The sequence below is a fragment of the Zeugodacus cucurbitae genome, chromosome 3 (assembly GCF_028554725.1).
Source record: "Zeugodacus cucurbitae isolate PBARC_wt_2022May chromosome 3, idZeuCucr1.2, whole genome shotgun sequence".
NCBI lineage: Eukaryota > Metazoa > Arthropoda > Insecta > Diptera > Tephritidae > Zeugodacus > Zeugodacus cucurbitae.
In genome coordinates, this window is record NC_071668.1 from 69,711,481 (window position 1) to 69,734,276 (window position 22,796).

A 22,796-nucleotide genomic window follows, 5' to 3' on the forward strand; every position below is an offset into this window, starting at 1 on the left:
CGTCTAAAACTTATAAATCTGCCTACACTCACCAGTCATAGAGAAATACTTGCCATAATATTCCTTCATAGATCAATTTGTAGTACATTCCTCTGATCTGACATTAACTTTATTTCCCATGTTCATTCATATAGGCAGTTTGGAACCTTATTTTATGACTTGGCAATTCGGCTCGTTTACGGACTGCGCTCTCTGTGGAGTGTACTCATTGTGTTTGATATTCAAGATATCTTCCAGTAGCATTACAAATATTTTACACATGATTTTCACTTTGTATATTTCTGTGGCAGTATAGTACGCGAACACACCTAACACCCAAGGACAGCACTATCAATCTGTGGCAACACCACATAAAGCTTAAAAGTTTTTGATTACTAATGCAACCATGCATTTTGACGTTTTGTTTTGTATTATCTTTTATGCTATTGTACTAATTTGTTATATGCCAATAAATCATTCTTTTTGGTTTAACCTTCAAACTGATAGCACGTGCACGGTGCTATACTGGTGACCCCGACGAAGCGGCAGAACATACTGGCTACCCCCACAAGTGAGAAATCTTTCGAAAATAAAAATATGCTCAACGACGAGCAAGAGACACCGGCTCCAGAGCAACAGGCACCAATGCGGGTGGACACGCTGGACCAAGGGAAAGTTAAGCTCCCAGATTTCGTTGAGGAACATACCGACCTATGGTTCTGGCAAGTCGAGGCGGCATTTGAAGCGGCAGGTATCGTGTCCGACAGAAAACGATACTATACCATAATTGGACAACTTCCTACGCGCGTTATGTACAAACTAGCTGATTTCCGTACCAATCCACCAACACGCAACGAAATGTACGAAAACCTAAAGGCTCGAATCATTAACGAGTTTGCCGATAGCACACAGACCAAACTAACAAAACTCCTCAGCGACTTATCACTCGGTGACCGCAAACCGTCACAGTTGTTAGCCGAAATGCGGACAAGGGCCGCAGCTACACCGGTTACAGACGAGCTCCTAAAGCAGTTATGGCTCCGGAATCTGCCTGAACAAATACGCGCAATTCTATCCGCAGACGAGCACATAACATTGGTCAACGCAGCAACAATGGCCGATCGTATCATGGAGGCTACTAAAGACAGTAACTCATTCATACACGCCGTTCAACAAAGCCCTCAGCAGACAGTAAACAAACACCCACAGCAAAGCGCCGGCAATGAACCTGCAAGTCAAGCAATTCTAGAAATGCAACGCCAGATCAATGTGCTCTCACGGGATCTCCGAGACATCAAATGGCCACGCCGCGACAACCAACGAAGACCAACACCTACACGATCGGGTTCACGAAGTCGCGAACACCACGACACATGAGCGAGCGCTCGTAAGTGCAGGCCACCATGCAAGTTTGACCGTACGGCCGGCAGCACACAGGAGGACCCAAAAAACTAGTACCCCGAGCTCAAGCCATTGGAGGCGCTTGCCAGCTCGGCCACGGCAACAACAACCTCCGCCTTTTCATAAAAAACGTTTACGACAATCAACATTTCCTCATCGACACCGGAGCAGATATATCGGTGATCCCAGCAACCGCAACAAACAACACGCATAAACCGACGATTACCCAGTCAATTTACGCGGCGAATGGAACGCCAATACAAACATTCGGACAGAAAACTCTTAAACTAAATTTCGGTCTCCGTCGCCCATTCGAATGGACATTTTGCATAGCCGACGTAAAATCGCCAATTATCGGCGCGGATTTCCTAGCGCACTACGAACTGCTAGTAGACTTAAAAAACAAATTATTAATCGATAAAACGACGAGATTACATACATATGGTATAACGCGAGCTACAGCTACCACTGGCATTAAACTTGTTACGGGTACAAACAAATACACAGAATTACTCTCAGAATTTAAGGAACTATTCGCACCGTCACCTAATAAACGTATTGCCAAAACTGCAACGTTCCACCACATCGTCACGAGCGGTCCACCAGTGAACGCAAAACCACGTCGCCTCACACCCGAAAAACTAAAAGCCGCCAAAGCGGAATTCGAATACCTGATGGCGAAGGGTATTTGCCAGCCGTCCAAAAGTCAATGGGCTTCGCCACTTCATATGGCCCCTAAAAAGGACAATACCTGGAGACCGTGCGGGGATTATAGGGCACTAAACGCCGTCACCGAAAAGGACAGGTACCCCATTCCAAATATCCAGACATTTCATCAAGTATTTGCGGGCAAAAGCATATTTTCCACTATCGACCTAGAAAGGGCGTACCACCAGATACCCATGCATCCCGACGATATCGAAAAAACGGCCATAACAACTCCGTTCGGCTTATTCGAATTTCGATACATGACATTTGGGTTATGCAACGCGGGCCAAACATTTCAACGACACATCGACAGTGTGTTTCGAGGATTAGACTTTGTCGTACCATACCTAGACGACATCTGCATCGCGTCCTGCACCGAAGCTCAACATAAGCAACACCTTCGAATTGTGTTCGAGCGTTTAAAGCAAAACGGCTTAACCGTTAATGGCAATAAATGTGTTTTTGGCCAGTCAAACGTTAGGTATCTCGGTCATTTAGTCAACCCAACGATATTTTGCCACTGCCTGAAAAAGTAGAGGCAATAAACGCTTACACGGAACCAACCATCGCAAAGGACCTACGACGTTTCATAGCAATTATCAACTTTTACCGAAGATTTATACCCGGCGCCGCACGTACCCAAGATATCCTGCAAGCGCTTATTCCGGGCAACATCAAAAACGACAAACGCAAAATTCAATGGACCGAAGAGTCGCGAAAAGCATTCAACGATTTTAAACTAAAATTAGCCAATGCAACCCTGCTTGCGCATCCACAAGAAAACGCACAACTCACACTATCAGTCGATGCATCAGACAACTGTATCGGAGGCGTGCTGCACCAAATAAAAAACGACGAAGCGCAACCCCTAGGATTTTTTTCCCGCAAGTTAACAACATCTCAACGTAATTGGAGTACATACTCAAGAGAGCTTTTCGCCGTGTATAAAAGCGTTAAATACTTCGCCGACCAACTCGAAGGTAGATGTTGCTCGATCTACACCGACCACAAACCAATCACTTTCGCTTTTAAACAGAAACCCGAAAAGGCAGAGCCACGACATCTCCGATACTTGCATTACATCAGCCAATTTACGACTGATATACGTTACGTAAAGGGTAAAGAAAACACAGTTCCTGATTTCCTTTCACGCATCAATGTAATGCAACGCGAACCTATCGACTACGAGGTCATTTCGGCAGAACAGAATGCGGACAGTGAATTGAAATCCATTCTTCAAGGAAACGACCGCTACAGCATAATTTTGACTAAGATGCCCGTGCTCAATTCAGCAAAACAGATATATTGCCATATCTCAAACAATAAATGCAAACCTTACATTCCGAAGTCATGTCGCAAAACAATTTTTAACGCTATACACGACATTGCACATCCTGGTATTCGAGCGACTACCCGACTCATCAAACAAAGATTCGTCTGGCCCAACATTCACCAGGACGTTGCAACCTGGGCAAGGCAGTGCATACCATGCCAAAAATCGAAAATTCAGCGGCATAACAAGACCACACCTGGACGTTACGATACCACAGAGTCACGTTTCGACCATATTAACATCGACATAGTCGGCCCACTACCGCCTTCAAACGATTACCGATACCTACTAACGATCGTCGACAGATTTACGCGATGGCCAGAAGCAGCACCTATCAAGAACATAACGGCTGAAACTGTCGCCACCACACTCATAGATACATGGATCACGCGATTTGGTGTACCTTCTAAAATTACAACGGACCAGGGGCGACAATTTGAATGTCAAGTTTTTAAGCAGCTCAACGAAAGACTAGGTATACGTCACCTCCGCACAACCGCATATCATGCCCAAGCCAACGGTTTAGTTGAGCGTTTTCATCGTACACTAAAAGCAGCACTAAAATGTAAAGATCGGCGAAACTGGGCAATCGAGTTACCGCTCATCATGCTTGGACTTCGATCAATATTTAAAGAGGACATACAGGCAACACCAGCGGAACTAGTTTACGGAAAAAGCCTGCGACTACCAGCAGATTTTTTTACCGAACCGAAGCCGTACCCAAACGAAGCAGAGTTTGTTCAAAAATTCAGACATGCAATGGAATCGATACGACCGACGCAAACGGCACACCACACAAAAACAAAACCATTCATACAAAAGGAACTCCATCAATGTACGCAAGTCTTCGTGCGAAACGACGCAATGGGACCACCACTGCAGCAGCCGTATGACGGACCATTCACAGTAATAAAACGTCATCCGAAATATTTCACGCTGGACATCCGAAACAAAATTAGAAAAATTTCAATCGACAGGCTGAAAGCGGCATTTACCGACGACAACAACATTATCGACGAGAACGCAGGGCCGACTCCAGCTGAGATCAGCGACTCTCAAGTAAAAACCACAACTCGCCTGGGAAGAAGAGTTCGATTCCCTAAACGTCTGTGTCTGTAAATACACACAGATTGAAAGGGGGGCTGGTTGTGGCAGTATAGTACGCGAACACACCTAACACCCAAGGACAGCACTATCAATCTGTGGCAACACCACATAAAGCTTAAAAGTTTTTGATTACTAATGCAACCATGCATTTTGACGTTTTGTTTTGTATTATCTTTTATGCTATTGTACTAATTTGTTATATGCCAATAAATCATTCTTTTTGGTTTAACCTTCAAACTGATAGCACGTGCACGGTGCCATATTTCGTACTAATTGGCAACTCTGTTTAAAATATGTTAAGATCATACATTTCGTTGAATTTGATTTCTTCGAGTTATGATTCATGAGTTCAGAGTTCATATTATGAGTGAAGGTGAATTATTTTATCCAAGGCTAACCATTTTCCACCTAACCCCAATAACAGAATTATCTTCATTTTTTACTACATTCAACATAACCGTTAATATATATATCTTATTATATAAGTGTAAGTATCAAAATGCGACACAACTTTTTGAAGGTGGAGCCAACTGACAAATAAATATTGGCAGTGATTGAATGCTTTTAGTTGTTCCTACTTATTGTGCTAAGATATTAAGAGCCGAGAAATTATTTATGTGTACGTTACTTGTACACAGCATATACCTTAATATAATCCAAACTCACCCACTAAGTAATTTCATAAATCTTAAATACCATTTATTAATCAACTAATTTCTAGGCAATCAAAACTTTTGCGGCATTTAAATTATTGCTCTACTTGACTATGCTAAAGTCTATAAAAAGAATAGTATTGTAATACGTAAGTTAATGAAGCTGATAGTGTCCTTGCCTCACTCGCAAAAATTGTGCGTTGAAGTACGTTGACCCCACCAGCATTGATAAAAGCATGCTTTAACCCCCTTAGGAATATTGGATTGGTGTGAGTGAGGATGTCATCTAAGAGGAGATGCTTTTAATAGATTGACTATCCAAAGTTGTGCTGATAAAACTATTACGACAATAAAAAGTAATTTCGAATAAATTACTATTTTCAGTTAATGAACCTAAAATTTCTTCGTTATGAAGAATATTTACTCCAGCACTAATACATTAGTATCTTATAGGTCACCTACAAACTTTCTCAGAGTTAATTAGTATACCTATTAGTATAACAATATATTTCCAACCAGGACACATTAGCTCATAATCAAATGCCACTAAGTACTTTCAATGTAACACTTTGTTTTGCAACTTCAGCCACGTCTCCGCGCTGTAGGTACAAATCATGCGTAATAATATATACATATAGACACACACATTTTTGCTGCTTTACAGCTTTTAGAATATCATTTAAACGACACTTTGGCGCCTTGGACGCTGTTACCCGGTGCGTATTGGTGGTGTCAGTGAAGCAACAAAGGCACAACTTGCGCTCTCTCCCTCAGGGTCTACACTCATAATATAGTAGTACGTATGTGTGTAGGTATATTTTCACTGTACTGGGATACAAATATCCTTTACGATGCGTAAAGTGACTAACGAGGTCACACCACATGGCAAATGTGGCGATATACACGTATATAAATAATGAAAATATACATACAGATGTATGCGGTTGCTTCTGAGTAAAAGACACATTTCTCATGTGTGGCACGTACCTAGCTACATTCAATAGGTAAGCAAGCCAACGTCATTCCATTGTTTGTTGACTGACTCGCTTGCTTGTGGCTTTTATGCAATCTAATTGTATACACTTCATGGTCAATTCTATAAGTTAATGTTACTTCATTGTTTCAGCAGAAATGTGTGACTTACGCACACAAGCCATTTTGAGTTGCTCTAGGTAAGGGTTAAATGTTCAAAGGCAACAAAATATTCACGAGAAACAACTAATTAGCTTATAGTAGGAGTAATGGTTGTAAGCGGCATTTATAAACAAAATCAGACCAACCAGAGATAGGTAATTCATTTTTTGGACGCACTAAAATGTTTTCAATACATTAATGAGACGAAAATAGTACGGCATAGTATTGCATTGACGCTGATTAATTGATTGTCGATTACAAATCACTAACTTCAAATTAATGCTAGGTTGTCAGTTTCTATATATGCATATGCTTATTTCCTTATTTTTGTAAGATAAAAAAACCTTTCTCATTAACAACACGTGTTGTTGCAAGTCAAGGATGATTTACAACTTTAATTTCGTCTACATATAATGGACGGTGCTCTGAAGCGAATTTAAATAAAATGTTTAGGTAAATACAATGTTCAAATGGATTCTGTTATTATAGGTGATATTAGAAAGAAAATAAACGTAAAATGAAAAAAATCCACTTGGCGCTTTTTTTTTTTGGCAGCGAAAATAAGATTTTTTGCTTCATTTTCAAACTTTGATCTACAGCTTCTTTTGAAAAATAATATTATCACCCTAGCAATGCATTTTAAAACAAAAGTTTCCAGTATATATTGGAAGTAGTAAATGTCAGCTGTCAAAAAAAGCTTGTTTGTAGTAGTAATTATGTTTTTCTGAAAATTTAGAAAGTTTTATCATTTTTCGACTTTTAGGACCAACTTAATCAAGAAAATGAATTACTAACAAAAATATTAAATATTTTCTAGACTAACTGTATTATGAACAAAATCTCTTAATTATCAATATATTTTATTGAAGTGTTTTTTACAATGTAATATAATGTAACGCAACTTAAAAGATAACAAGAAAGGAAGGGCTAAGTTCGGGTGTAACCGAACATTTTATACTCTCGCAATTGATTTATTTAACTTTATTTATATTATATAATACACAATTTGACCCACATATTCGTCATATATATTGTAATAGTCCATTGAAAGTTGGAAACCATAATATTAGGTTAGAAGCACCGAGGTCCTCGTGTTCGATATATGGGGCCTTAAAAACCTATAGTCCGATTTCGGCGATTTTTAGAATGGGGCTGCCACACTATAAACATAGTATTTGTGCAAAGCTCTGCACCGATATCTTCACTAGTACTTACTTTATATATTGTTGTCTTCAAAGTTCTGGTATATAGGAAGTAGGCGTGGTTGTGAAGCGATTTGGCCTATTTTCACAACATATCATTGGGATGTAAGGAAACTATCACAAACCAATTTTCATTCAAATCGGTCGAGTAGTTCCTAAGATATAAGTGGGCGACGCCACGCCCTTTTTCCATTTTTTAAACAAATCTGAGTGCAGATTTCATCTGCCATTTCTTATGTGAAATTTAGTGTTTCTGACGTTTTTCGTTAATGAGTTAACCCACTTTTAGTAATTTTCAACCTAATTTTTGTATGGGAGGTGGGCGTGATTATTATCCGATTTCTTTCATTTTTGAACTGTATTAGGAAGTGGCTAACGACTGCAGAAAGTTTGGTTTATATAGCTCTATTGGTTTGCGAGATATGTACAAAAAACTTAGTAGGGGGCGGGGCCACGCCCACTTCCCCAATAAAATTACATCCAAATATGCCCCTTCTTAGTGCGATCCTTCATACCAAATTTTATTTCCATTGCTTTATTTATGGCTTAGTTATGGCGCTTTTCGGTTTTCGCCATTTTGTGGGCGTGGCAGTGGTATTTAATTTAATTAATTTTTACTCAAGTTGCAGCTTGCACAGACGGACGGACGGACAGACAGACATTCGGATTTGAACTCCACTCTTCACCCTGATCACTTTGGTATATATAACCCTATATCTAACTTGTTTACTTTTGGGTGTTACAAACAACCGTTATGTGAACAAAACTATAATACTCTCTTTAGCAACATTTGTTGCTAGAGTATAAAAATACAAACAAAGTTACATTATTTTTCACAAGTATTCACATACATATTAATCACAAGTTCAAACTATTGTAATCGCAAACTGCGCGTAATAATTTTTTGGAGTACTCAGGATGACTCTTTAGGACTTTATACCTTTCCCAAGTTTTACTGTAATCAGCGTGAACAGACTCACGCGATTGTTCGCTAAAGTATCCTAATCCCTTATTGGTTTTCGTACAAAATTCTGATACATGGTAAAATATGGCATGAATCTTTGGTGTAACTGCAACTACAAGGGATTCGTAACTCTTTTTAAAAGCGTCGATATGTTTTTGAAAATGAAATTTAGTTCGATTGAAAAGCACCCGTCAACAACTTTTTTCAATGCTCGAAACATGTCAACATATTTTGCGCAAACTCAAATATTTCATGCCATCTAATACGTCTATCTTGTTTAATAAAGTTTTACACGCTTTACCTGCAAAAGTCGGAGATCCATATGTACACTGACGTTCAACATTGCATTTTTTGGTCCATTGTAAACAGACCTTTTCATTTTCCAACATCATATGTTTGAATAAAGTATTAACACCACCTAATAATAAGTGTAATTCTGGAGGAGGGATGACATGTAGCACTTCTTTATCATCGTTCGCCAAAAAGTGTGGTGGGTTTACACAATTTTTAAAGAACTTAGAATGTTTAAAAACTTTCCCTTTCGAGCACCAGCTTCTGATGTTTTTTTTAACAATTTTCTGTTGTCCTAGCGGGTCCACAATTATTAAGATTAAGATGGGTCGAAACAAATAGCACGTGCGTAAGCAAATTGTGCACAATTTACCAGATTTGTTCAAACATCAAAATCTTATTTTCGCTGCCAAAAAAAGCGCCAAGTGGATTTTTTTCATTTTGCGTTTATTTTCTTTGTAATATTACCTAGAAACAGAATCCATTGAAAAATTTATTTACCTAAAAATTTTATTTAAATTCGCTCCAGAGCAACACACAAAAAACATTAATAAATGACAAAAAAAAATTATATTAAATAAATTATCGTATACAGAACTTCATACAATTGTATTAAAAACTGTGCTGACTTCGTTTATTTGCGCTGAGCTTGGCTTAAATTTGTGGCTGTACAGGCAGCACTTTACAAAAGTATTGGTTGCACAAAAAATCCCGGACAAAACTGGTTTGGCTTACATATATATTTACAAATGAAATTTTAGCTAAATACATGTTTAATTTGTTATTGTAATACAAAAAAACGTTGAACTTTAGTAAGGTGAGCGTTCAGTATAATTTTGTTGATGTAGAATAAATGATTGCTGCTGTCTCGCTATGTTAATTCACAGACCAGAAGACACATTCGAAAAATCAACTGAATTATTTATTCTTTGTACTCACACTAGTTAAGATTTTTTGTTTTATTTTGTTCTTCAGAATTTAAGATTATTAAGTTTAATTATCTTTTCAGGAAAAGTGAAATAAAAAACTCCCTTTGTATTTTATACGAAAAGTATAATAAAAAACTCTATATATAAAAACTCTGTATTTTATGTGTCTGCTTAGCCTTCGTAAGGCGAAAAAAGCGTTTTTTAGCAATTTTTTTGAAAGGGAAGGAAATGATTGCGGTAAACGGAATTTTAAGACGATAGTGTACTATATCTAAGGCTTAAAAAACAATATTTATTATTAAAAAATATTGAAATTTGTAAGTATTTTTCAAAGCTGTAAGTATTTTTCTGGAGCGCCTGGAGTCTGCACTTGTAAATCGGTGCCGGTGATGAAGGTCGTGCGATGCATCTGAAACAGTCGAACCAATTTATTTTTTTTTTAATTTTTATAAGTTTCTTTTCTTTATGAACTAAAAAAATACCGAAGAAGTTATAAAATTACAAGTTTTTTCGAAGTCTGAAAAAAAATTAACTTTTTTAAGAAAAAAATTGACTTTAAGTTACAAAACAAGTAGTTTAAATAATACTTTTGTCCAACTTTTTTAGTTCAAATAGAAGGTAATTTAATACTGAAGCTAGATCACTTTGTTTTTTTTTCGATCGGACATATATTCTTTTTGCTATCGCCGGCACCGTTTTCTAACACTTGTGAAAATGAAAACTCGAGAAAACGCGCTTTAAAAGTCTGCCTGCGCATTCGCACCTGCTCGACGCTCGGCCACTAAAACTGCTCTAGCTTCGAAAATATGTCGAATTGCCCTCCGGAATTTTAAAGACATATTCTTGGATAGTTTTGGAAGAGATTTAAAACAAAACAAAAAAATCGATTTTTTGAAGCCTGTAAGGCAGACTACTGCCTTAACTATTTATAGATCTGCTACGAGCTCTTAATAATGCACAGAAGTATTGTTTTATGATATTAATCTAGCTATTTACGCTCCAGAACCGTAATCACTGGCTGTGGCGCTGACGCACCATTTCACAGTTCCACTCGCCCAACACTTGTCATCACAACATTTCTAATATTAATAAAACAACTACATTGGATCTAAAATACCAAAATGTTTGAATACCTTGTACTATAAACCATCATCATTATCGCTCTTTCACATTATTCCTGCATTTATTCTTCACTGAGCTGCAGCTCCACGAATCCCAATAACTTTTATATGAACCAACCATTTTATCACAATTTTTCACATATATTTTACTCTCCCATCTCCTCACATCACCCATATAACATTTTCTATCAATATTTACACTTCACTTTTATTAAAATACATTTATTTTACACTTTCTAAACTCACTGCACAAAAGTTCCACAAAAATTCAACAGCAGAGTTAATTCAATAATAAACCGAACAGCTGATCGCACGCAGCAAGTTGTTGCTGTTTAAAGTGACGTGTTGACAGCTGTGCGCCAAACACTTTGTTGTGAAACAATGCAGACACATGTTGCTAGAGCAAATGTTGCGTTGAAACAATTAAATGAAGAAAAGGAATATTAAAGGCAATATATACTATATATGTTGCTATTTAATTTAAATAAATTATATTTTTTAATGTAAAAAGCAACAAAAATCAGGTGAAATAATGTAAAACAAATTAAAAGTGTGTTGAATACATAGAAAGTACGTGACTAAACTTGAATTTGCATATGAATATATTCATAGAAAGAAAAGTAATAAATTTTTGCAAATACAGGTGTTGCTTATTCGCCTGTGAAATTTAAACTATTTAAACATAGACAAGTATTTAAGCAAAAAATTATTTTAAAACAAATAAACTCTTAATTGTTTACAAATATTGCTTGTTATAAAATAATTAATTAAATTTAGACAGCTGTTTTTTAAATGGCTTATAATAATGAGGTACATAGTTTGTATTGAAACAATCATATATGATCCATATACATACAATTTAAAAGTTGTTCTAATTTTTGTGGACGAAAATTTAATAGTAGGAATTTTTGTAAGCTTCAAAAGTGACATTTAGTTTTGCTAAAAATAAGCGGCTGCAAGAAAATATAAATAAAATATATAATAAATATATTAAGTAATAATAAAAGTAAAAGTATTTTAGAAAACACCAAATCGTGAGATTAAATATCTTGTTTTTTGCTCTACCTGGGATTCCCTTAAATAACAGGTAGCACCAGACATTGAGCTGCAATTTTATCATTATTTTCCTTCAGGGCACCCTTCTTGTATTTATAATATTTTAATTGCGAAATATTTTGTAGAATTTTGTTGTGTTCTACAACATTCGGTGCATATAATTTTAATTAATTGAAAGAAAAAGTGGCTAAACTACTTGTCGCAACAATGCAAATATATATTTAAAGCAGTAATTATGCATATACTATACATATATACTTGTATATGTATGTAAACATATTTTTTTTTGCATTTAATATATTCAATTGTGCAATATAAAATAATCTCAGTATTCAAGACGAAAATAAAATAGATTTTGTGGTTTACCAGTTCAAGGTGACTAGTGAATCATTGGTTTTGAAACGGAGAAAATCCAATTTGGTGTTTATTTTTGTTTGCAATATAAGAAAAAATGGGGCTATAGATAAAAAAATATTAATGAAAATCACAAATCTGATATGAACCTCAATTTCAATTCCATTTGATAAAATTGCCTTTGACAAGTATTATACACAGAGCGAAAAGTACCTAATAAAATAGAACAAAAATGAGCTGATATCTACATAGATTTTTTTCAATAAGAAGTTCTTCATATATTTGTAGAGAAAATCTTTTTAATATTTCTAAACATATGTCTTTAAAAAATTATAGGAGATTCCTTTTGATATTTCCAAAGAGATGTCACGTACATTATTGTGAAGAAACCCAATAGGTCTGAAAAGGCAGAAAAAGATCTCGACCTGACTTATGAACTGATTTAACACATTTTAGTTGAACTGTTGTGGATAAAACTCGGCTCCACCAAACTCTTATAAGGGTATTTTGCATCAAGAAGGAAATTAAATGAAAATAATTAACATTACAAAAGTTCATTAATATTTTATTTTTTACTTATTTTCTTCGAATTATTTCGAGAGCCAGCCACAGAAAATGTTAATTAGTTCGGCACGTGTTGATCAAAAAAGAATATATTTCTAATATTTCTGAAATTTTTTGGCAATCTATTCATATTAAATACAAAAATTAGTTCGGCTCTGTTTTTTTATTTTTAAAAAGGGTTTTTCTAAAAATATTTATCCCGCTTCATAGTAATTATTAATGCGGTTGCTTTAGCAACTCATATCTAAATGTGTAAAAATGCTTATAAATCTGAATATGTGTAAGAAAACAAGTACCGTACTGCGAGTATACGTTTATTTTTACCACACATATATGCAAATATACAAGTATACGTGTAAGTACAGCTAAAGTGCGGTTAAATGATTTGGCTTCCATTTACCTGTGATAAAATGTCTACAGTAATGTGTGGTAAAGTGACTTGACTATTGATTCATGGCACGTTTTGCTGCCAACGCCTTATTGTTGCTATTTTAACTCGACAACATTTAATTTATGTACTTTACTACTTAACAACAACACTCAACAACACATGAGGATGAGTGAAGTGATTACTTGCAGTTGTAGAGAATATTGACGTAGATACATATGTATGTATATTTAAATAAATATTTATTTACCTTTTTAAGTAGAAATTATTTTAATTAGCAAAAATTTGAGTAAAAAACATATTTGCAGCAAGTTTACGTATATAAAGGGTCATTTTTTTGAGTTATAGTATAGATGGAAAATTATCACTCAAGTTTTTATCCTCAAATCATCTGCAGCCAGTAGACTTATTTTTAAGATATCTTCCATGTCTTTTCTTGTCTTTTTATAACAAATAAAAAATATATTTCCCTAAAAAGACACCCTTTACACAGTCTTGTAAACATCTTGCACATATTTTTATACTCTCGCAACAAAAGTTGCTAAAGAGAATATTATACTTTTGTTCACATAACGGTTGTTTGTAACACCCAAAACTAAACGAGTTAGATATAGGGTTATATATACCAAAGTGATCAGGGTGAAGAGTGGAGTTCAAATCCGAATGTCTGTCTGTCTGTCCGTCCGTCCGTCCGTCTGTGCGACCTGTAACTTGAGTAAAAATTAAGATATCTTGATGGAACTTGGCACACTTATTTCTTGGCACCATAAGACGGTTGCTTTCGAAAATGAGCAAAACCGGACCACTGCCACGCCCACATAGCGAAAACCGAAAGCACATAAAGTGCCATAACTAAGCCATAAATAAAGCTATGGAAATAAAATTTAGTATGAAGGATCGCACTATGAAAGGGCATATTTGGATGTAATTTTTTTGGGGAAGTGGGCGTGGCCCCGCCCCCAAATCGGTTTTTTGTGTATATCTCGCAAACCAATAGAGCTACATAAACCAAACTTTCTGCAGTCGTTTTTCTTAGCCATTTCCTTATACAGTCCAAAAATGACAGAAATCGGATAAAAACCACGCCCCCCTCCCATACAAAGGTTAATTTGAAAATTACTAAAAGTGAGTTAACCAAAAACGTCAGAAACACTAAATTTCACATAAGAAATGGCAGATGGAAGCTACAATCAGATTTTTTTACAAAATGGAAAATGGGCGTGGCGTCGCCCACTTATGGGTCAAAAACCATATCTCAGGAACTACTCGACCGATTTCAATGAAAATTGGTTTGTAATAGTTTCCTTACATCCCAATGATATGTTGTGAAAATAGGCCAAATCGCTTCACAACCACGACTACTTCCTATATACTAGAACTTTGAAGACTATCTGAATCGCTTACTTTACAATATATAAAGAAAGCACTAGTGAAGATATCGGTGCAGAACTTTGCACAAATACTATGTTAATAGTGTGGCAGTCCCATATATCGAACACGGGGGCCTCGGTGCTTCTAACCTAACATTATGGTTTCCAACTTTCAATGGACTTTATGCACTATATATGACTAATATGTGGGTCAAATTGTGTATTATATAATATAAATAAAGTTAAATAAATAAATTGCGAGAGTATAAAATGTTCGGTTACACCCGAACTTAGCCCTTCCTTACTTGTTTCAAGTTTGTTTATGAGCATTTCTGCTAGCTTTTCTCATTTTCCGCTATTTTACGGTACTAATGATAAATAATAAATATTTAAATAGAACCACTTAGTAATTTACGAGCATTTAACAGCCGCACGACCTTTTTAGCAGCTCTCACTGACTATTTCAACTTATGAAAATGACAATGAAAAGCAATTGTCTGATATTTTTGCAAACACTGCAAGTAGACAGATATTTATTTAAAAGCGCTGAATATTTCATGAGTAATAGCGGAAATCAACTAAAAACCGCATATGAGATTTTATATTACTACTATTATGTAGCATGATATAAATTTGTATATGTACAGAAAATATTTTGTTACGTATACGCCTACGCCAATACGAGCGCTATTGATTGTACATACCAAAACATACATATATACACTTCAATCTGCATTTAAAACTAAATAAATGTCACATGTGCATTACAATATTTATTGACTGCATTCTCTAAGTTTGCTGTCATTATAAAATATTGCAAGAAACTGTCGTCTGTTATGCATAAAACGCCCGTGCACACGTTTCATTTGCGAAGTAAACACCTCACTTGTGATTACAAATAACTCATGTGCATTACATTGACAGATTACAAGCAACAACGCAACAAAAACAACAACAATAAATAAATAAGCAAGAACAACATTATAAGAATATACAAAAGTCTATAAGTATATAAGCTAATAAAAACCACTAAGTTAAATTCGAATGTAAAGTGCCGTTGTGACTGTGAAATGGCACAAATTCATAAAAAATATATGAATGTATATATAGCATTTTTGAAATATTAATTTTAAATGCGCAAATATGAGCAAATATTCAACGTAGTTGTCGCAGACATAAATCATAACAATGTTGCAAATGAATTCAGGTACTCTACAATTTAATAATTTGCGGTTTAAATATATTATATGTGACCTGGTCTTCGGAAAGGGGGCTTAGGTGTCAAAAAATCAATTTTCACTTTTTAGTTGATTCGGATGGAAGATGAGAGTTGTTTATTTTTAACAGCTGTTTCCCAGAAAACTAGTTTTCGCACGTTAGCTCCCTTTTCGTAGACCAGTTCACATATATTGAGTAGTTAGAATATAAGTCGGAATAGGTAAACTGAACTTTATATGATAACAAAATAAACTAACGCTAGATCGCCAAACTGTTTGGGTACATCACAACACCACTCAGTGGTTTAATTTCGAGAAGAGAGCTTTCCTAAATGACTAAGTGAGTGAGACCAGGGTGCTTTAACCATATTTTCAAGAAGGAGGCATTTCGATAGAGAAGTATTGAGATCAATTTATCTAACTAACTGTATACAACTTAAGGAGATATTCATTCAGAACCACTACAACTAGAAATTTACCTTGCGGAACCCAAACCTCGCTAGTATCCCTCTCTGCATATATTCTGGAAGTAAATCGTTAAATACCTCCAATAACTATGTAAAAAAAATATTCGTCGAAACAGAGCTCTAGTGCTGGTTTATAATTGATCTCGTATTCATTCAAACATATTTCGGGTCCATATCATTGGATTTTTCTATAAGGAACCCTGGTACTGTAAATCTTTATATGAAAAGTGGGCGTGGTTACCATTCGATCAAGCTCATATTTTGATACATTATTTTGATATACACAAGTAATTTATACTCTCGCAATTTATTTATTTAACTTTATTTATATTATATAATACACAATTTGACCCACATATTCGTCATATATATTGTATAAAGTCCATTGAAAGTTGGAAACCCTAATATTAGGTTAGAAGCACCGAGGTCCTCGTGTTCGATATATGGGGCCTAGAAAACCTATGGTACGATTTCGGCGATTTTTAGAATGGGGCTGCCACACTACTAACATAGTATTTGTGCAAAGTTCTGCACCGATATCTTCACTAGTGCTTACTTTATATATTGTAAAGTAAACGATTCAGATCGTCTTCAAAGTTCTGGTATATAGGCGTGGTTGTGAAGCGATTTGGCCTATTTTCACAACATATCATTGGGATGTAAAGAAACTACTACAAACTAAGTTTCATCGAAATCGATCGAGTAGTTCCTGAGATATGGTTTTTGACCCATAAGTGGGTGATGCCACGTCTATTTTCCATTTTGTAAAAAAATCTGAGTGCAGCTTTGATCTGCCATTTCTTATGTGAAAGTTAGTCTTTCTGACGTTTTTCGTTAGCGAGTTAACCCACTTTTAGTAATTTTCAACCTAACTTTTGTATGGGAGGTGGGCGTGGTTATGATCCGATTTCTTTCATTTTTGGACTGTATTAGGAAGTGGCTAAAAAAACGACTGCAGAAAGTTTAGTTTATATAGCTCTATTGGTTTTAGAGATATGTACAAAAAACGTAGTAGGAGGCGGGGCCACGCCCACTTCCCCAAAAACATTACATCCAAATATGACCCTTTATAGTGCGATCCTTCATACCAAATTTTATTTCCATAGCTTTATTTATGACTTAGTTATGGCACTTTATGTGTTTCAAGTTTTCGCCTTTTTGTGGGCGTGGCAGTGGTCCGATTTTGCTCATTTTCGAAAGCAACCTACCTATGGTGCCAAGAAATAAGTGTGCCAAGTTTCATCAAGATATCTTAATTTTTACTCAAGTTATAGCTTGCACAGACGGACGGACGGACGGACGGACGGACAGACAGACATTCGGATTTGAACTCCACTCTTCACCCTGATCACTTTGGTATATATAACCCTATATCTAACTCGTTTAGTTTTGGGTGTTACAAACAACCGTTATGTGAACAAAACTATAATACTCTCTTTAGCAACTGTTGTTGCGAGAGTATAAAAATACTCGACAGTACCAATTTTCAGCCCAATAGTTTAACAAATGTCAGCGTTATCACTGTACAAAAAAATTATATGGCAGATAGGTGAGGCTTCCGCTGGATCCTGTTGATCTTGATATACATTAATTAAATACAAAAAATATACGTCGAAACCATGTTTCTGGCCAATAGCTTTATCAATACCTATGCAGCTCCATAATACAGCAAAAATTTATATGGCAGATAGGCGTAGTTCACAAGCGCCCTTGTCCATTTTTCATACACAGATAGATAAGGAAAAATTATTCGACGAAATTGAATTAGATTTGTATAGCTTCATATATGGAGATATTAAACATGTATAGACCGTTTCTAATTTAGACATGGTAATTGGTTAAGGAAGTCGCTACCGATTCCGATGTGTCAAATTACTTTTTATGGCCTATCGGGGCATTATATTGAGGAGCCTAAGGTTAGTTCCGACAAGTAAACCAAGTACTAAGACCAATATTAAATATATGACGGAGTTTCAAAGATAATAACTTATGTTATTTAAAAACCTAAACTAATTTTATATATTCCATCTGTACTTCCAGGTCAATTGATGCTATTCTACACCATTTTCTACATCGTGCTCGCCGGTTTATTTGCCATCTGCATGCAAGGTCTATTCGCCTCTCTAAGCGACAAAGAACCGACTTGGAAGTTGGAAAGTTCATTGATTGGCACAAATCCCGGTTTGGGTTTTCGGCCATTGAGTGAGGAAACTGAACGCGGCTCGGTGATACAATTCGATACCAAGAAGCCAAAAGAGGGTGCCTATTGGACTGGTTTGGTGGATCAATTTCTGGATAGTAAGTTTAAGATACATTAAAAAATCTAAAAAATTCTTAAATAACAAATCTATTGTTTCAGAATACCGCAGCACCGGTGAGAAGAAATTCTGCAATTTCAATCAGACAATTGGCGCCAATAAGGTCTGTGTTGTTGATGTGGACAACTTTGGCCCATGCTCGAAAGAAACTGGTTACGGTTATCAAAATGGACGTCCTTGCATTTTCTTGAAATTAAATAAAATTTTCAACTGGGTGCCCGAGTTCTTTGAAGATGTCAATGATCTGCCTAAAGAAATGCCTGCCGATCTCCAGGAACATATTGGCAATTTAACCGCGATTGAGGTGAGTTTTATTCTAACCTAAAAATTTAAATTCTACAAAATTTGAAATTAATATTTTCTTCTCTTACTCCACGCAGCGCAAACAAATTTGGGTCTCCTGCAAGGGTCTGCACCCCATTGATGAGGAGAGTGTTGGCGAAATGCAATACTATCCCAGCCGCGGCTTCCCCACCTTCTACTACCCCTACCTCAACCAACCTGGCTATCTTAGTCCATTGATTGCTGTTCAATTCGAAAAAGTGAAACAAAATCAATTGGTGAATATCGAGTGCCGCGCATGGGCTAAGAATATCATCTACAGCGGTAGTTTGAATGCACGAACTGGTTCGGTCACCTTCCAGCTGTTCGTCGATTAAATGTTGTGATGCATATATGCAACAGCAACAGCAACAATAAGAAGCTACAAAAAATAGATTTGTAAAGTATAAAAGCGACTTGAGAAATATTGTGAGGAGAGCGGAGGAGAGAGAGGGAGTGCTTTGATGAAGAATAGTTTTGCAAATTAAGGAAGAAAAAAAGTTTAAAACAAAAAAGAGCAAAAGATTAATAGAAAAGTAGAAATGAAAATATTTTTTCAAAACGTCGCAAGTGTTGTTGCAGTGAGCATAAAGTAATTATTGAATCGTTTAAAATCGTTAAATAGCAAATTTATTTGTAAACGAAAATTTGTGAGTAGCAAAAGAATTGTGAAATGTTATGTATTTTTTTTTTTGTAATTTTAAGTTATTCAAGCGAGTTAAAAGTGTAAAATTAAGCAAAATTAGAAAATACAAAAAATATTAAAATAAAAAAATTGTAAAAATGTTAAAAATTATAACAAAATTTTGTATGTGCGCAAAAAAGAAATCAATGCAAAAGTAAAAAATATTTTTCAGCTTAAAAACAAAAAAGATAAAAAATGCGCTCACGCCAACACACACACACACTTATACATACATACATACTGCATTGTATTGTATTATTTGTTTTCTAAAATTACAAATTTTACAAGCAACAACAAATTGTATTAAAACTCGCATACGCAAATACAAAAAATATTCTTAAAGAAACATAAAAGTTGATTACAATTATAAAAGTTAAAATTAGTAATAATTATCTGTAGATAATTTTAGCGATCTTTATACGCAATTGCATGCTTTGTGTATGCATTTGCGAATTCCGTACCATACGCATACACACACACACTCAAACACAAACAGAAACCCACACCCACACTTAAACGAAAACAAACACCAACAGCAGTGAGAGGCTGCTAATAAATAAATTAAATTTTTAACTCTTATTTTTGGTTTAGTCAAAAATAATTATGTACTTTCTAAGCTGAATTTATGAGTATTTATGTATGTATGTAAAAAATGTAAATTAATTATTAATAAAATAAAAAACAATTAAAAAAAAACTGAATCTAAAAACTGAACTGTTTTGTTTACTACATTGTGATGTTATAAATAAATATATATTTTTTTCGAAATTGAAATAAAAAAAATTCTTAATTCTTAAAAACAAAAATAATTTTGTTTAATTAATTATTTAATTTAATTTTTTTTTTATTTAATATGCTAAAGGTGTTAAAATTTGGTTAAACATTTTTAAACAAAAAATAATAATTAATTAATTTAATTAAATTTAGTTTGAAACAAAATTAAATAAAGATTTTTTATTTTTTTTTAATTATTTACTTATCAATTTTTTAATTACTTATTATAATTATTTTAACTATTTATTTTCAATTATTATTTTTTTAATTGATTATATTTTTTTTATTTACTCATAGATTTTTAATGCTTTAAATTAATTACTAATTAGGAGGATGGAGTCATATGTAGAAGTTCACGTAAGTGAGGAAAGTTTCTGACTGGAGGATGGAGTCATATGTAGAAGTTCACGTAAGTGAGGAAAGTTTCTGACTGCCATTCACTTGGGAGTGGCCAGGAACGATTCTTTTACATGTGGCTCAAGCAGCTCACAACTTCCGGTCTTAGACCAAGTATCCTCTGGGTAGCCAACAGACATCCGTCTGGAAGCGAGCTAAAGTGAGAAGGCGAATCCCGCTTATGCGGTTGTGCGTAGGGCTTGGGACCCACCACATAAAAACGAATAACCAGTGAATAAGAAACACAGGCCTCGGATGAGAAACCCCCCTTTTGATGACGACCACGGCAAACGTATAAAGGACTATGATTTAAGGGCATGCACCTGGAATGTCCGGACCCTTAATTGGGAAGGTGCCTCTGCCCAGCTGGTTGATGTCCTCGTAAGAGTAAAGGCTGACATCACCGCAATCCAAGAAATGCGATGGACGGGACAAGGACGGAAGAAGGTGGGTCCTTGTGACATCTACTACAGCGGCCATATAAAGGAGCGTAAATTCGGTGTGGGATTCGTGGTGGGAGAGAGACTCCGTCGTCGAGTCCTGGCATTCACTCCGGTGGATGAACGTCTAGCCACAATCCGCATCAAAGCGAGGTTCTTCAACATATCGCTGATTTGCGCCCACGCCCCGACGGAAGAGAAGGACGATGTGACCAAAGATACCTTCTATGAGCGCCTAGAACGTACATATGAGCGCTGCCCCCGCCACGATGTCAAAATCGTGCTTGGCGATTTCAACGCTAGGGTGGGTAAAGAAGGTGTCTTTGGCACAACAGTCGGAAAATTCAGCCTCCATGACGAAACATCACCAAACGGTCTGAGGCTGATCGACTTCGCCGGGGCCCGAAATATGGTCATCTGTAGCACTAGATTCCAGCATAAGAAAATCCATCAAGCTACTTGGCTGTCCCCGGATCGAATCACTCGCAACCAGATCGATCATGTTGTGATAGATGGACGACATGTCTCCAGTGTTTTTGATGTGCGTACGCTTCGTGGTCCCAACATCGACTCGGACCACTATCTTGTAGCAGCTAAGATACGCACCCGCCTCTGTGTAGAAAAGCGCACACGTCAACAAACACAAGGAAGGTTCGACATCGAGAAGCTGCAATCACAACCGACAGCCGAACGATTTTCTACTCGACTTGCACTCCTGCTCTCTGAGAGCACTCATCAGCATCTCGGTATAAGGGAGCTGTGGGACGGCATATCAAACTCCTTACGTACAGCTGCAACCGAAACCATTGGCTTTCGGAAAAGCCAAAAAAACAGCTGGCATGATGAGGATTGTCGTCTCGCAGTGGAGAGAAAACAGACTGCCTACCTCGCAATGTTGCGATCGACCGCAACACGAGCGGGATGGGAAAGATACCGAGAGCTGAAGAGGGAAGCGAGACGCATTTGCAGAAAAAGAAAGAAAGAGGCAGAAATGCGTGAGTATGAAGAGCTTGACAAGCTGGCCGACAGGGGTAATGCTCGAAAATTTTACGAAAAGATCCGGCGACTAACTGAAGGTTTCAAGACCGGAGCACACTCCTGTAGGACCCCCAGCGGTGATCTAGTGGTTGATGACCAGAGTATACTGTGTTTGTGGAGGGAACACTTCTCCAGCCTGCTGAATGGCAGTGAAAGTACAACACCAGGAGATGGCGAACCCGATTCCCCAATCGACGACGATGGAACAGATGTTCCATTGCCCGACCGTGAAGAAATTAGAATAGCAATTACCCGCTTGAAGAACAACAAGGCGGCGGGGGCCGATGGATTGCCGGCCGAGCTATTCAAATACGGCGGCGAAGAGCTGATAAGGTGCATGCATCAGCTTCTTTGCGAAATATGGTCGGAAGAAAGCATGCCCGACGATTGGAATCTCAGTGTACTCTGCCCAATCCACAAAAAGGGAGACCCCACAATCTGCGCCAACTATCGTGGGATAAGCCTCCTTAACATCGCTTATAAGGTTCTATCGAGCGTACTGTGTGAAAGACTAAAGCCCACCGTCAACAAACTGATTGGACCTTATCAGTGTGGCTTTAGACCTGGAAAATCAACAACTGACCAG

The 22,796-nt window shown here is 36.4% G+C and overlaps 1 protein-coding gene across 1 annotated transcript in view; it reads left to right on the plus strand.

Moving 5' to 3' along the window:
* The window catches only part of LOC105217886 (sodium/potassium-transporting ATPase subunit beta-1), a 53,020-nt gene extending 32,757 nt beyond the window's left edge, over positions 1-20,263 (plus strand). Inside the window, exons 3-5 of the mRNA XM_011193125.3 lie at positions 18,279-18,536; positions 18,598-18,860; positions 18,937-20,263. Of these exons, the coding sequence (XP_011191427.1) occupies positions 18,279-18,536; positions 18,598-18,860; positions 18,937-19,215 (800 nt within the window). The 3' untranslated portion in view covers positions 19,216-20,263. The remainder of the gene's footprint in view (positions 1-18,278; positions 18,537-18,597; positions 18,861-18,936) is intronic.
* Positions 20,264-22,796: the final 2,533 nt, after the last annotated feature.